This window comes from Nanorana parkeri, unplaced genomic scaffold (genome assembly GCF_000935625.1).
Source record: "Nanorana parkeri isolate BGI_ZX_2015 unplaced genomic scaffold, ASM93562v1 scaffold424, whole genome shotgun sequence".
NCBI classification, from domain to species: Eukaryota; Metazoa; Chordata; class Amphibia; order Anura; family Dicroglossidae; genus Nanorana; species Nanorana parkeri.
In genome coordinates this window covers 1,061,886-1,078,345 of record NW_017306692.1, presented here as the reverse complement: position 1 = coordinate 1,078,345, position 16,460 = coordinate 1,061,886, and the positions used below count along the sequence as shown (strand labels likewise).

Here is a 16,460-nt window from a genome sequence, read left to right as displayed (position 1 = left end):
CACTCTGTCCCACTCCGGCTTCCGTAGACTCGCTATCTGACTAGGTTTGTCCTGCGCAGATCCCGTAGCTGTCAAAATGGACATTCTTCTGCCAGTTGCATCGATCTCCGCCTCTTCCTGTGCCTCTGTCTAACAACTTCACACTGTGTGTGCGGAGGAGACCGAGGATGAACACAGAGCTGAGAGATCGCTGAAGGGCGCACACATTACTGGCTGTCATGGCGGCAGCTATGGGCACACCCTATTCAGTAAGTGGGTGACCCCTTTTATTATATGCCATCGCCATGCTATCCTCTTAGGAATGAATGCGAACTGCTGTCCCTCATGTGGGGGTTCTAGAACTGTTCATATTACTTTTTCAACACTTACAGAACAACTCCAGGCAAATACATTCTTAACCCTTGCAGTGGAGCTACCCCCACACTGCAAGGGTTAACTGCTGGTTTTGGTCTAGGAAGCTGCAATAAGTTATACTCACCTGAACTGCGATCGCAGCTTGCACTCGGACCGGTCCCTTCAGCCTCGCTTAGTTTAAGGCGCACACATACCCAATGATATCATCACCAGGTCTCTGTGCTTCTCTATGAAATGTAAGCAGACCATAGCTGGTGGGAGGGGTTGTACATAGCATTTCTGAAAACAGCAGACCACCCTAGCTAGCACCCACATGTGATGCTGAGCCTCCATGATTGACAGAACTGCAGTGAATAGAAGGTTTGCCAGGGACATTCAGGATGAAAGAGAATTAAAGCAGACCTCTGGGGAAAGTTAATCTTAACCTTTGCAGTGGGCTACCCCAGCACTGCAAGGGTTAACTGCTCATTGTGGTCTATGGAGGAAAATAACAAAGTTATACTCACCTGATCCTTGGAGCCAGCTGGCTGTGACATCACTCCCTCCAGTGTCTCTCCTCTGCTGCAGCTATGGAATGTCCCTCAGCATCCTCACGTCTTATACACTTACACGGTTATTCGCAAAAGGGTGAAGAGTTTGAAGAAGGCAGGAGAAGTGAACAATCTAGGACAACATAGTTGAACTGGAAAGTGAGCTGAATTGGAGAATTTTTCCACATCAGCTATGTTGTCCTAGATTGTTCACTTCTCCTGCCTTCTCCAAACTCCTCACCCTTTAGTGAATAGACCTGTAAGTATATAGAATGTGATGACTCACAGAACCTTAAACCGCTGCAACATGCTTGGGGAGAACTTCCCTTTGCAGCTGAGTGCCTCTTCCTGTAGTGCTGGCTCAGGTTGCAAACCTGCACACAGACACCATGTATCCATTTCAGAGACAAGGCAGTCTGCTGCAAAACAGAAGTTATCCCCAGCATGAGAAGAGATACAGATTTAAAGGGAAGAGCAGCAAAGAAGGGAAACAACCATGGATTACAGTAAGGCACACATTACAGTATTGTTTTAGGTTAAAAAAATCGGAGGGTTTAATGTCACTTTAATGTGCATCCATTGACCAAAAAATGCACTTGCCCTCCTTTTTTTTTTCTTTCCCAGTGCACCACAACGCATGTGTTACTTATTGTATGCATTGCACTGAGATGAGGATAAGTACATGTGTTTGACATTGAAAATGATTAGCAATGCAGAGCAACACACATATACAATTGTTTTACTACTCATTAACGTGCTGCAATACTGAAGCCTAAAATTCAGTGTCCAGCTTTTCTCAGGATGTAAAATAAGATGCTTTAAAGTCCGATTTTACCTGCTGATATTCTGCTTGACAGCAAAGGGAATTCAGAAACAAGAAAAGGGATGCATTCGAGGACATACTTGAAGAGCGGCGACAGTCAAGTGACCTGAGATATGCCATGAAATGTTACTCCCCTGTGATCTACAGAAGCCTCGTACCATGCAAGCCAAGTGCCCTGAAAACCATGGTCCTACACTCCGAGCAGCTGCAATATGTTATCAAAGAGGTGATATTATATCATTTGTATTTTACCACATTCTTAAAAGCATAGTCCACCTTTTGTGTTTCATGTTACTATATCAAAAATAGAAGTGCCTACTGGTTACCAAGACCAGAGTGGGGCTTTAATGTAAACCTTTACACATATCTTTTAAATAACAACAAACACACCTTTAGAAATGTTTAGTAATGACAATCTACAAACACATACTTCTAGATAATTGCCGGCTTTGTATTCCTTGCATGCTTTATTTCTCTTTTCTGACAGTTGCCATCTTAACTAAGGGCAGGTTACTAGATCTTATTTTACTTCCTGCAACTCTTGCAGATGTGACTAGACATGTGACCATGCACATAATCTCAGGGGAGGAAAAATACAGGAGAGCCACCAGGAACCAAACACATGAACTGCGTTTCCATGTGGCTTCAAACACTCTCTCTCGGATGCTACTATATGTTGTGTCATGTTTCCTGTTAACCCCATATTTAGCGTGAAACATGGTCGCATTTCCCGGCCCCTCACCTTCAAATTGCCCCCAGCTTACTTAAATTGCAGGATGCTTCTCCCTTAAGGCTTCGTCATGGTTTTAATTTGCGCATGGCTGTGTGTGACTCCACCCACAAAGCCATGTCATCCATTCTCCGATCCATTCACAGGATCTCTGAATGGGAAGACTACAAGTTCTGTTTGCCATTGCTGCAGAGATCTCAATGGAGCACAAGTGTGGTGACATCACTTGTAGTCCATGAATAACGTCCTCCAGCTCCATAATGGCAGGTCTCTAATGGTAGGTTCCTCTGTATAGACAGAGACTGAAGGAAGCAATGTACCTGTGATCCACTGATCGTGGTTTCAATACTCTGCAGGCTCTATTGCAAAACGTTAACAGATGCAATTCTTTTGCTTATCATATGTGCATTTTATAAATTGTTTTAAAGGAGAACTATGAGGTTCGAGCCGACGTGTGACAATGAAACTGTCACACGTCAGCTCAATAGATCAGGAAGTGAGAGAACGCATACCGTCGCTCGCTCACTTCTTGATCATCTCCCTGCAGAGAGTGGTGACTGTCAGACACAGCTCCTTGCAGGGATTCCCCCTCTAGATAGGCAGAGCCAGCTGTCATGCACGCAGCTGGGTGGATCTCAACAGCATTGCGGCGCTCTCTGTATACCGCGAGCTGTAGCGCGCAATATACTGAGCTTTGGGTCACGGGAGGACGCTAGTATATGTTCTCCCGTGACCCTTTTGAGAACTATGGGGAAAAACACTTACCCTATAGTTGTCTTTTAAATCAGACTATGTCTTTAATCTCTATGGTCCTGCATTGCTTATGTTATTTTGCTATCAACCACCCCCCCATCTTTCTCATGTTAGGTACAGGAGGGAAGAATTGGAACCCCTGCCAGGTTTTTATTGCTGTATGTGTCCCTACTGGGTAGTTTCACCCTATTCATTTGTCCTGATCACTATTGTCAGATGAAATTCCAAAATTTTACAGTTGTCCCCAGAACAAGAGGTGAGGGTACATCTGAAAGGTTTTAACCCTTCCCTACGCTTGTCAAAAAATGTTGGCTACAAAAAAGTCTGTATTGCAGAGTTTTACTCTTAGCTCTTCTGTGAATACTGATACATGCCTTCCAGCCACTGTGTCCGTCTTGGGTGGATATAGAAATGAGCTCGAGTTTGGACCGTACCAAACTCATTGAAATCTGGAAGGAAGCCATCAGTGCTGGCCCATTCAGCTGCCGCCAGGGCATTCACCACCCCACAGCTGCTCTTAGACAAAGGGGTGGAATCCTGGTGATGTAATTGACCATGTATGGCCATGTAAGGTCAATTATGTCATCAGCATCCTGCCCTTTAGGTTACATGCAGCTATGGGCCGGGGAATGCCCGGGCCACCGCTGATGGGGCCGGTACTGATGGCTTCCTTCCGGGTTTGGATAAACTTGGGTTGGAGCTAGTGATAATATAATAATTTTATATAATTATATTATATTTAATAATTATAAGTGGGAAACTGCTGAAAAAGGCAGTACACCAGTACCATAAATAGAAAAGTATAATTCTGGGAAGTTCTGTACCAGAACATGTGTGTATATACTGTACAAAATATAAGTAGCTACATATTGCATTTGATTGTTATCATGCCACTTCTTTAGTGAGTTTTCAGTGATGGAAGAGTTCTACTAAGCTCCAGTCAAAAATATATTTTTTTATCAATTTTGATACAGGGGGTTTTAACCTAACTTCCTGTCACTGTGACACCCATATAACAAATGAGGAATAGGATTGTGACCAAGACAGGAAATAGAGAGAGCAATACAAATATTGGAGAGGACAGGAATTGAGTGGAATTCTTCCCCATAGGAACCCAGACCCCCCTCTAACCCGTCTCTATTTGATCCCAAACAAAATAAAAAAAATGTCTGGACTTTGATGTTATATATTATAATATGTTACTATACTGTGTGGATTATCATTGCTCTTCCTTTGGCTTTTTTGATTCAGCTGCAAAGAGGCGATGGTTCATATGTGTGACTATATGGGATTCCTCTGTATTTTATCTGCAGATCAGTTTAGAGTCTGGAGAGTCATGCGATGTCATTCAGGATCAGGCGGCTGAGATTCTGGATGAAATGGGTCAGAATTTAAATATTGCAGCTATTCGAATGTTCGCTCTCACTTTGAGCAAGATCTTTAAAGCGCTATTCCAAAAAGTTTGTGTCAACGAGGAGGGCATGCAAAGGGTAAGTTATGGTTAAAGCCACACTGTTTTATATCTATATATGTAATCCTGTGCCCCTTCCCGTTATGAATGGTGACTGATTTTTCTTGGGAATGCCCTTTTATAATTGTTATTTATTTGCTCCTTGCACCCGGAGTCCAGCAGAACTAGTATGAAAACTGTTTATCTGAGTAGTAAAGCTTTCCCTAGAAGCATTAACCTGTCATTTAACTCTCCGACCCTAACGCTTTACTTTGGTCTAGGGAGCTACAATAAGATGTATACTCACCCGAACCACAATCCCGGCTGGCTCAGAGACTGGTCCTTTCATCCTGTCTTCTCCTACACTCCAGAGATAGAATGTCCCTCAGTGTCCTCACGCCCTATACACTGTATAAGACATGATGACTCACAGGAACTTAGACCACCAGAGCGGAGGGGGAGCAAGCCTGAAATCACCGGTCTGGCACATTTGGGATCACGGTTCCAATGAGTATATCTCCGTTATTTTAGCTCCCTAGGCAAAATGAGCACTTAACCTTGTAGTGCGGGGGTAGCCCCACATTTTATTTTATTTGCCCAAAGTTGTTCTTTAAAGGAGAACTATGAGGTGAGTGATTTTCACTCACCTCATAGCTCTAGCCGACCTGTGAAAATGAAACTGTCACAGGTCGGCTCAGTAGATCGGGAAGTGAGCGAACACATACCGGGGTTCGCTCATTTCTCGATCCTGTCACAGCAGAGAGCCGTGACAGGGGAGGGACTGGATTCCCCCCTCCCTGCTCCCATCCTCCAGCGCTGACTGGCAGAACGGACGGGGCGGGTACAGCTGGCTCTGCCTCTAGATAGGCAGAGCCAGCTGTCACTCACGCAGCTGGGCGGATCCAGACATAATTGTCGTGATCCCTTTCAGCTGCGGCGTCTCAGTGCCTTTTAATATTTACCCCCTTTCCCCTCCAATGCTAAAGCCCCATCCACACTTTTGGCATTTTGTGGCTCCAAGCTACAAAACGCTCAACAGAAGAAATCCCATTGTTTTCTATGACACCAGTTCACCTCAACACTAACCACTCCCCCCAATCCCGTACCGCAAGATATTTCTGTTACATATCACCTTATGGAAAGATTCCTTTATCATCTTCTAGCCATGACTGTATCGCAGATCATATGCATGTTTTTTAGCACATCAAAAAACAAGGCTAAAATCCTAATGCTCTTACATTTGCAGTTGGCTCAAGCTATTCATGAACACCCAGTTGTTCTTCTACCCAGTCATCGAAGCTACATCGATTTTTTGATGATGTCCTACATATTGTACACCTATGACCTTGCACTTCCTGTCATTGCAGCTGGGATGGGCAAGTATTCTCTTCATCTGTATAATCATTTAACAAATTCAAAAGGCTCTAGAATTTTCTGTTGTACCACTGAAACATAATTAAATCTTGCCATGGGGGAAATAGAAACATGGCGTTTTTTTTCTATATTTCTCTAAGGAATGTTTACAGTGACATAGTGTTCCATATGTCTACAATATCTCTGTGACAGCTGAGGGAATTTTAAAATATTCTCATTTGGCACAATTTAACCTTGAGAGCCTGTATGAACTAGATAGGTGAGAAATACTAGGGATGCACCGATACCGGTTTCTCAGTAATCGTGCCGATATTTTTTTTTTTACAGTACTCACCGAAACAGAATACTGATACCAGCATCCCGGGGCATGGTTAATCAGGTAGGCTAAATGCCTGGGAAGCCGGTGTTCTATCGAAAGCATACCGCCTTCACGCTCTCGCGACACTGTGATCAATCAGGGAGGCGGACCAAGACGTGCTGATTGGTCAGGAAGCCAGGCTGCCTCGCAGTGTCGCTAGGCAGCGTGAAGCCGACTTCCTAGCCAATCAGGTAGGCAGGTCATGATGTGCCGCCTAGCTTCCTGATTGGTCAGGAAGCCAGGCTGCCTCGCAGTGTCGTGAGGCCAGCTTCCTAGCTAATCAGGAAGCCCGGGAGACGGTTCATGACCCGCCGCCCAGCTTCCTTATTGACCGGGAAGCCGGCTCCATGCTCCCTCACAGGACATTGCCGGTAAGAAGGAATCTCCCTCTGACTAGAAGTTCGGGTATTGGGGTAGGTATCGGAGCATTTGGGCAGTATCGGTATCGGTGCATCCATAATAAATACTATTTAAAAACATTTATTTCGTCCCCCAAAAATATTAGAATTGCCAGGTAGAGTTGTACTTTAAAGGAGAACTATGGGGTAAGTGTTTTTCCCCATAGTTCTCCTCAGGGTCACGGGAGGACATAAACTTGCGTCCTCCCATGACCCAAAGTTCAGTATACTGCGAGCCACAGCTCGCGATATACTGAGGCAGCTGGGACGTATCCCGACATTACTGTCGAGATCCACCCAGCTGCGTGATTGACAGCTGGCTCTGCCTATTTACAGGCAGAGCCAGCTGTGCCCACCCCCTCCCTGCCCGTTCCGCCAGTTAGCTCTGGAGGATCAAAACGGGGGGGATCCCTGCAGGGAGCCGTGAGTGACAGCCACAGCTCTCTGCAGGGAGATGATCGAGAAGTGAGCGGGCGACGGTATGTGTTCGCTCACTTCACGATCTATTGAGCCAACCTGGGACAGTTTCGTTGTCACACGTCGGCTCGAACTATGAGGCTGAGTGATTTTCACTCACCTCATAGTTCTCCTTTTTAATGAACATTTTAATTGAAAATCCAATTTTCTAGGTCTAGACCGGTCTGTGCGCCACCATCTTCTAAAAGTTTCATTTTTTTTTTTCTTAAACTGATCCTTTCCTATTTTGCAGCAGAGTGTAGTAGAAGCAGTGACAATAACATTGGCTGGCATCTTCACTTCAGCACCCCATGAGCCATTTACATGGGGTTCTCTGATATGCTGATCTCTACTTTGTTCAGAAGGTCAATGGCTATCTCACCCACAGCTTTCTATAGGACAATGAGGGAACCCACTACATAAGCAACCAGTAGGTGATTACAGCAGCAATTGGGGTGAGTCAGACAAAAGTCAAAATTAGAATAGCAGAGCAACTCGGGTTTAGTGGCTGTCAGGACATTGAAGATATTGGATAACAGTTTGTACAGGCAACTGGGGGCACATGTATTCCAGTAGACAGGAAAGGAATATTTTCTGCAGGCAGCCTGAATCCTAGGAGAAAACATCATGACGTCTGTGAGGAAGCTGAAGCTTGGGCGTCATTGGACCTTCCAACAGGACAATGATCCCAAGTATATCTCAAACTCCACCAAGGCTTGGTTGCAGAAGAAGTCCTGGAAGATTCTACAGTGACCATCACAGTCTTCTGACTTAAACCCCATAGAAAATATCTGGTGGGGTTTGAAGAAGGTGGTTGCAGCACACAAACCAAAGAATATTAGTGAACTAGAGGCCTTTGCTCATGAGGAATAGGCTGAGTCCTCAGGAACGCTGCCAAAAGCTGGTGCCTGGCTACGCATCTCGTTTGCAGCAGGTCATAACAGCAAAAGGGTGCTCTACTAAGTAATAAAGATGCTTGTGCAGTGTGTTACAAAATAAAGGGACACAAAACAGTTATGATCCAGTTCAATACAAAAGTGTTAAGAGGGCCCTGCTCATAACAGCTTACAATCTAAAATGGAAGGGCCATGCTTCTAGCATTTACTTTTACCTTTGCAACTAGAAACATTTGCAAAAGTACACACCGCGTACCCTTCTGTTATTTTCTACACTGATTTCTGTGACGTGTTTGAAATCCAAGGTACACAAACATTACCTTTGCAGTGCTATTTGCGTGTTGCCTTTGTGATCCTCTTCAGCAGTAGCAAGGGGTTGGGAGTGAAATTAGTTTACGTTCCTTGCAGAATGCGACTTCTGTATATTGAGTTGTCATATATTTTTCTCTATTAATAGACTTCATGAACATGAAAATTGTTGGTGAGCTGCTTCGTATGTCTGGTGCCTTTTTCATGCGACGTACATTTCGGGGGAACAAACTGTACTGGGCAGTCTTTGCCAAGTATGTGAAGACTATGCTGCGGGTCAGTATCACAAATAATCTGTTTTCTTTTTCACAATGGCAGCTTTGATGGAAAGTATTATTGCATGTCATAGGAAAGAGGGTTTGAATGATGTGTGTTGATTTGCTGCCAATGCTTGTAATACTCCTTTGTTTTAATTTAAATGCAAAGGAAGGTGTATACCTTTTGTATTTATGGGGATGTTAAAAGTCATATTATGATATGCTATGGTTTTTGGTGATCCCCAGTCTTTCTCTTGTCTCCTTTCTCTTCTTTTACCTTCCTCTCGACTCTTCTTGTTTCCTCTTCTATTTTTATTTTTTGTTTTTGTTTCTATTCCACCTTTTACTTTCTGTCTTCTCTTCGGTACTCCTTTGCTTGCCCTTTGGCTGTTTTTTTATTACATTTGGTGCTACCTGACCCATCATGAGCCTCAAATGCTTTATTAATAGATGGGCAGTGGACAGGCAGCTTCTTTTCTTCTTTGATCTTTAGTACTTGAGTCTCGCAGAATGACCCTACCAGAGTGCAGGGCAAATACCCTTGCAGTACTGTAGAGGGAAAGGGACTTCACTCTAGAGGAGAGGAAAGGACAAGAAAAGTTGATGCTAGATTAATAAAGCCTTTGCTGAAGATGGGGCAGAATGTAACATGGAAGGGAGGTTGTTGGCCCAAGAAATGGGTGGCCTGCAAGGCACGCGCTTTTCCCAGGCCCTATAGAAGTGAAGGATGCTGTGGCAGGCGACACGACTGAATGATTGGTGTTTCACCCGAAAACAAGTTAAATCTTATATTTTGCCTTCCCGGGTTCCTGCACCTCCCCCCCCCCATTCATCCTACCAAACTGCATTTACATTCTTTCTATGGGCAAAAACGAATGTTAGTATATATTTTTTCCCAGTCGAATGTAATTTATTGTAATTCCTGAATTAGGAAAATACAACATTCTGGCCTCTAGATGAAGCCAAGGATCATAAGAATAAATCCTTCTTTCCTGTGCTCCTTAGCTCTACCTAGTGGCCATAATGTGTTTTTTCCTGATATACAATTTGACCTGGAAAGATAATATACTAATAACATTCATTTTTGCCCTATTCACACAGAACAAATGTACATGCAGTTTCACAGGACAAATGGCTCACCAATTTATTTTTTATGAATATAGCCCTTAGTGAGGCATTAAGTAGAGGCTGGCAGTTGTTTTTCTAATTGCATTGTGTGATAACCTCAAGATCTCGCCCACAGAATGGATATGCTCCAGTGGAGTTCTTTGTTGAAGGTCAAAGAAGCAGGACATGCAAGACGTTAAACCCAAAGTTTGGTATGTTTTGTCTTGTTTTTTTTTTTAAACTAATATATAACCATATATTCATTAAAAACTGATATTGTGTTTTCCACTGTAACAATGAAGTATGTGTTTGTATTTGGATGTTCACTGCATTTTAAACAATACACAAAAGTCTCCATACTTCATATACTCTATTTATATCACAATTCTATAATGTTGCCCATAAATAAAGCAGGTACACATAGACTAATGAATTAAAATGCATGTCTTTTTTTTTCTATTTTTTTTCTTCTGAGTGGGGAAGAGTTAGAACCCCTGCCGGGTTTTACTCCTATTCAGGACTGACATTGTTGTACATTAAGTTTTCTAAGCTAAAAAGTTATTTCATTAGCTTTCAATCCTGTTTTTATTTTCTATAGCCTTTTGTAGCACTGAAAATTCTCCTCAACAGCAATGTTTTAAGGAGAACTATGAGGTGAGTGAAAATCACTCAGCCTCATAGTTTGAGCGGACGTGTGACAATAAAACTGTCACAGGTCGGCTCAATAGATCAGGAAGTGAGCGAACACATAACGTCGCTCGCTCACTTCTCAATTATGTCCCTGCAGAGAGCCGTGACTGTCACTCACGGCTCCCTGCAGGGACCCCCCTCCCCTGTCCGATCCTCCAGCGCTGACTGGCGGAAAGGACGGGGGAGGGTACAGCTGGCTCTGCCTCTAGATAGGCAGAGCCAGCTGTCAATCACGCAGCTGGGTGGATCTTGACAGTAATGTCGGGATCCGTCCCGGCTGTGGCGGTCTCAGTATACCGCAAGCTATACTGAGCTTTGGGTAACGGGAGGACGCTAGTTTGTGTCCTCCCGTGACCCTTAGGAGAACTATGGGGAAAAACACTTACCCCATAGTTCTCCTTTAAAGCAAAATTGTCAAAGATATTAAAAAAGGTTATCTCTTTATCGTCCACAAGAGGGACACAAGAATTCTTAGACTCTCGGGCTGTACCACCGCTTTCTCCTGCAAGTGGCAGTATAACTAACCAGCCCTAATCATCCAGGGTGCTGTGGCACCCTGGAGCGCCTTCTGTCTTCCTCAGGGTACCTTGAAATCCTCTTGATGTGAAGAAGGAGCGTTTGATATGAAGAGGGCTCTTGAAGCGAAGGAGGGGGTTCTGATACACTGTGAAGCTTGTGATATAAGGGGGGACTCTGATGTGAAAGGAGAAGGCTCTGATGCAAAGAGTCTTCAGTGTTTTTTTTTTTTTGGGTGGTTTTGTATGGGGTCCCCTTAAAATCCATTACATTGTAGACTGGGGTGCCTCAATATTTTGCATACTTTTATAGTGTGCTATGACTGAAAATGGGTTGGCTTAAGAATTCCTGTGTCCCTCAATGGACTCCAAGAAAAGGAGTTTACGTTGAATACAAAAACATTTTCTTCTTTATCGCCATATTTAAAAAAAAAAATAAACATTGCCAAGTTCTACTTACCCTCTCCATGCTCCAAATCCCATTTCCTGTGAGCCCAGCCTGCCAGTGACACACCCCCTTGGGTTTATGTCATGACAGTAGGCTCACAGTACTCCTTCTTTTTTTTATTAAAAAGATTGGGGTGGGGTAGTTGGAGTTCAGCTTTAAGCTTAATCGTGCCCACACAGTCTCTGGAGCCTCCAGTCATCCTTTAGGGCCTGTGTTGACAGGCTTTGTTGGCGCCAGAGTTGTATCTCTCCCATAAAAGTCTATAGGAATGCAAAAGCAGCTCAACAGATGGTCAACTGCACATGTCAGTAATATCTGAATGCATGTTGCATTTTCCCATTGATGCAAGCCCAAGGCCCATTGACCCTAAAGATGGTTGGTGGTCTCCTGAACTAATAGGGAAGGGCCAAACCAGGTGAACTAACTATCTCATCTCCTATGTAAATGCTTTATTTGGTTAACTGTCCTTTGTTTATATTTGTAATGTATATGGGCCGTTTTTGCAGGTCTCCTTAGTGTAATCATGGAGCCTTTTTTCAAAGGAGAAGTGTTCGATACATATCTGGTACCGATCAGCATTAGCTATGAGCGAATACTAGAGGAGTCACTCTATGCATATGAGCTTCTTGGAGTGCCCAAACCCAAAGAATCTACATCAGTAAGATTACATACACACCTACCTTTTGTCTTAGTTCATGTGTAATGTATGTTTGTTAATGGTGTTTTGTTTTCTTATAGGGCTTGATAAAGGCCAGGAAAATTCTCAGTGAAAACTTTGGAAGCATTCATGTGTTTTTTGGAAAACCAATGTCGTTGAGGTCATTGGCCTCCGGCATATTGAACCGATCCCAGTACAATCTCATTCCCAGGTAGTGTTCCTTTTATATGCTTTTGTTGATGCTGTAAACATTTTTCTTGCCATTCATTTTCATAAACCGAAGAGGCTGTAGAACGTAAATTGTAGGCATATTTCCTTGCCGTGGTTAAGCAGCTGCAGCATACAACCACCCATAGTAGTCATTGGATATAGGTGGCTCTACGTGGGTTTACGCCGCCACTTGCATAAACCCGCGCATGTGTACGCAGCTAGGCTGTGTCCAGGGGGGTTACAGCTTTAAGCATGTGCGGTTTACAGAAGTAATGTCGTAAACCTATGTACAATGCCCTTCCCCCCTTCACTACTGTTGCCGACTGTATGCTGTATTAGAAGTATGTTATAACTATCCACTCAGTAAATGGGCAGGACAAGGAACAAGTATAAACATACAGGCACATAGTTGAAGAACACAACGGATAAAGAATAAGAAGGATAAACAAGACGAGAAAGGGGTAAATAAAAAGTGAGGAAAAGAAAAAAAAAGCTTGTCGTGCAACAACCATAAAAGTAAAGTAAATCTGTTCACATCAAACAACCGCACACAGCCCAATAATTATTGTATCCTATACCATTCCACAGCATGTGATGAGATGCAAACAGGAAACTGATAGGACCAGACAAGTATCTCCTTCATACAACAATCAGAACATACATAAATAAATAAAAAGATAACATGATTCATCTACTAGGGTGGGAGAGCTAACCATCCACCATAATGATAATAGTTTTTGGTTGTTTAACTATTAGTTATACAATTTACCTACTTAGTTGTACAATTTTACATACAGTTTACTGTATTTTGTGACTATGTCCTACTCTTCAATATAGTGTTCATTTTGGGAGTCTTTACCTTTTTATATGTAACTACACTGGTACCTCGGTTCACGAACGCTTCTGTTCGCGAACAGGAAGTTCGGCAAAATGTTGCCTCCGTTCGAGAACTCCGCATCGGGTGACGAACACGACCGCGGCCATTTTCCCCACTCTGACACGTGGTCGTGGCTTCCTCTAGTCGAGATCACGGTTGCAGACAGACCTGTGCACACTTGCTGTGAAGCTGTACTGTATAGTATTATTCAATCCAGCATGGCTCCAAAGAAAGTGCAGAGCAAGCATGGTGGTAAAAAGAAAGCGCAGCGCAATAATGAAGGTAACAAGAAAGTGCAGAGCAAGAATGGTAAGAAGAAGGTTTTGAAGAAAATAACCATTGAATTGAAGAAGGAAATTGTAGAAAAGCATGATCTAGTTTAGTGTTCACGCTCTTAATACTGCACTGTACTTTGTTTCATATTTTTGTGGTTAAAACATTTTTTAACATATGGTTCAGAAGGGATTAGCCTCATTTACATTGAACCCTATTGGAAAATTTGATTCAGTTTGCGACCAAAATCGGTTCGCGACCACGTTCGTAGGGGTCAGAACGGATTAACCTTATTTACATTGAACCTTATGGGGAAATTTGATTCGGTTCGCGACCAGAATTGTGGAACCAATTAAGTTCGTGAACCAAGGTACCACTGTATATAGAATGCTGTTGATTTTTGAAACTTCTCAGTGGCTGCCTTGATCTGCTCTCTTCTCTTTTTGTTTCTTCCCTTCTTTCTTCTCTTCACTTTTCTTCTTTTTTTTTTCAGTTCCTAGGCTTATAGCAGCTCAGTTTACTTTTGTTATTGTGTTACTTTATATATTTATATTCTACATTTGCTCTAATAAGTCTTGATTGGAAAAAATATATAAACAACCTAGATCAGGGCTTGAACTAAGTTAGTGTTAGGGTCAGTGTGAGTGTGTTTTAGGTAGGATATGAAAAAAACTAAGATGCGCACTATTGTTTCTGGGCCCTACTAGGCATTCAAAAAACAAATGACGCACATGTGTGACCTTGATGTGAACATCATGAGTAGGAGTTATTTTCTGGGGGGGGGTTGTTGGAGGGTCATGCTAGGTAGAAACTTACTAAAGCTAAAATTAGGGGGGCGGGGGGCAGTTATAAGTTAGTAGTGTTCTCAGTTTCTTCTGAGGACTACGGAACACAGAGAAGAGGGAGAGGTGCTCTGCAGTCCTATCCATGGGTGACAGTATTGCTCCTATTTACTGTAGATCTAGTACAGTGAGTGAGCCTTGTCCCCCATACACGGGAATTGTGTTACTAGCAGGATTATCAGAATAAAAGCAAACAGACTGAGTAAAGAAAATGAATGCAGTCAATATATTTTTGTTTTTACATGCTTTTTTTAATGACTACATTCTTTAGATATATTTTAAGGAACTCTGACAAATGTTTTGGTGTCCTACCAACTGGTCCTTTTTGAACTCTATTCAAGATAATAGAACTTTTTTGTAAAGGATATTGTTCAAACTTATATATTTTAATGTATGTGGTGAGCTGCAATATAATAAATGTTTGTTCTTGGGTTAAGATCCACTTTTTAATACTGTAACACAGTTTGGAACTTCTTGGTTTTTTTTTCTCCTTTTATCGCCATTATTTTGTTGCTCGGCGCTGTTAATATTGTAGCTGTACATTATTGTTTTTGCTGTTCTGGTTTTAGATGTCTTTCTCAGAAACCTTCAGAGGATATTCAGAAGTTCATTTCTGATGTAGCCTATAAAGTAGAGCTTCACCAAATAGCCAACATGGTGCTCAGCCCGGGATGCTTGATAGCAGCCATTGTGCTACAGAATTTTCCTTCACTTAGTTACAATGTATTAGTTGACAAGACGTTGTGGCTGAAGGATTTAACAGAGGCCTTTGGAGGATATCTAGAGTGGCCTGGTATGTATGAGAATCGTGCACATACACAGAAAAGACAATAAAAGTAGAGCTATGGCTTCCCATCTACAAACTATGTGCTGCAGCACTTATTTATAGGTGAATCCGCACATGCAGTACATACAGATCTACATACATACCCGCAGCTCCAGTGCAATCCATACCAGACAAAATGAGACGTGCAGTATTTTTCTGGTCTAGTCTGGAACGGACTGTGCTGGTGTGAACAAAGGCCAGAAATAGCATAGGGATACATTAGGATGCATTTTGGGTCCGGAAACAACCTGGTCTGGTCTGGAGATGATCTAGATGTGGTGTGAATGGGCCCTCGGTCAGGGAAGGATTTTTTTTTTTTTTAACTTTGAGGGTCATGCATCACATAGTACACTATCACACAGGAGCCATTAGATGTATTTTGAAATGTATATCTTCTTTTGCCGCCAAATTTGTATAACACCTTATTTCTTACATTTTCCCATTCACACAGTATAACTTTTAAAAAATATTTTTAAATTGCTGCTTATCTCTTCTATGTAATGTTAAGAAGGGGGTTGGGGAATTATGTTTACCACAAATAACCCTGTCTGTTGTGTGCTGGCCGATTTCATTATCAGTTGTGAACTAGATGTGCACTCTGTCCTAACAAAGGGTTAAAGGAGAACTATGAGGTGAGTGCTTTTCACTCACCTCATAGTTCTAGCCGACCTGTGACAATGAGACTGTCACAGGTCGGCTCAGTAGATCGGGAGGTGAGCGAACACATACCGGTCCTGTAGTCAAGAACCAGCTGCACTCCTTACCGGAATAGTAGTAAACCTGCCAAGCACATACCGGTCCTGTCACGGCTCTCTGCCGTGACAGGGGAGGGGCTGCATTCCCCCCGCTCCGATCCGCCAGCGCTGACTGACGGAACGGACGGGGGAGGGGGCGGGGACAGCTGGCTCTGCCTTTAGATAGGCAGAGCCAGCTGTCAGTCACGCAGCTGGGCGGATCCCGGCACAATTGTCGGGATCCGCTTCAGCTGCGGCGTCTCAGTATACCGCGAGCTGCGGCTCCCTATATACTGAGCTTAGGGTGAAGGGAGGACGCTAGTTTGTGTCCTCCCGTTACCCTAAGGAGAACTATGGGGAAAAGACTTAACCCCATAGTTCTCCTTTTAAAGATCTCAAAGTTTGGTTGGTATATTGCATGTTAATGCACTTTAAAAAAAAATAGTCCCCTAATTGCATCTATTCTAAGCAATAGAAGCTCCCTATAGTTTTATGTATAAACCTACTCCAAAGAACCAACTAAAAAGTTAAGAAATATGTATTTTTTATATTTCAGGTATGCTGTGTGACTTGGAACACAAAACACAGATAT

General features: G+C 42.9%; 1 protein-coding gene across 1 annotated transcript in view; it reads left to right on the top strand.

The window, feature by feature from the left end:
• Nucleotides 1–47: 47 nt before the first annotated feature.
• Nucleotides 48–16,460, top strand: part of LOC108789847 (dihydroxyacetone phosphate acyltransferase-like) — a 29,184-nt gene continuing 12,771 nt past the window's right edge. Inside the window, exons 1-9 of the mRNA XM_018559972.1 lie at nt 48–248; nt 1,742–1,933; nt 4,504–4,680; nt 5,887–6,016; nt 8,580–8,707; nt 9,932–10,007; nt 11,955–12,106; nt 12,187–12,317; nt 14,878–15,101. Of these exons, the coding sequence (XP_018415474.1) occupies nt 219–248; nt 1,742–1,933; nt 4,504–4,680; nt 5,887–6,016; nt 8,580–8,707; nt 9,932–10,007; nt 11,955–12,106; nt 12,187–12,317; nt 14,878–15,101 (1,240 nt within the window). The 5' untranslated portion in view covers nt 48–218. The remainder of the gene's footprint in view (nt 249–1,741; nt 1,934–4,503; nt 4,681–5,886; nt 6,017–8,579; nt 8,708–9,931; nt 10,008–11,954; nt 12,107–12,186; nt 12,318–14,877; nt 15,102–16,460) is intronic.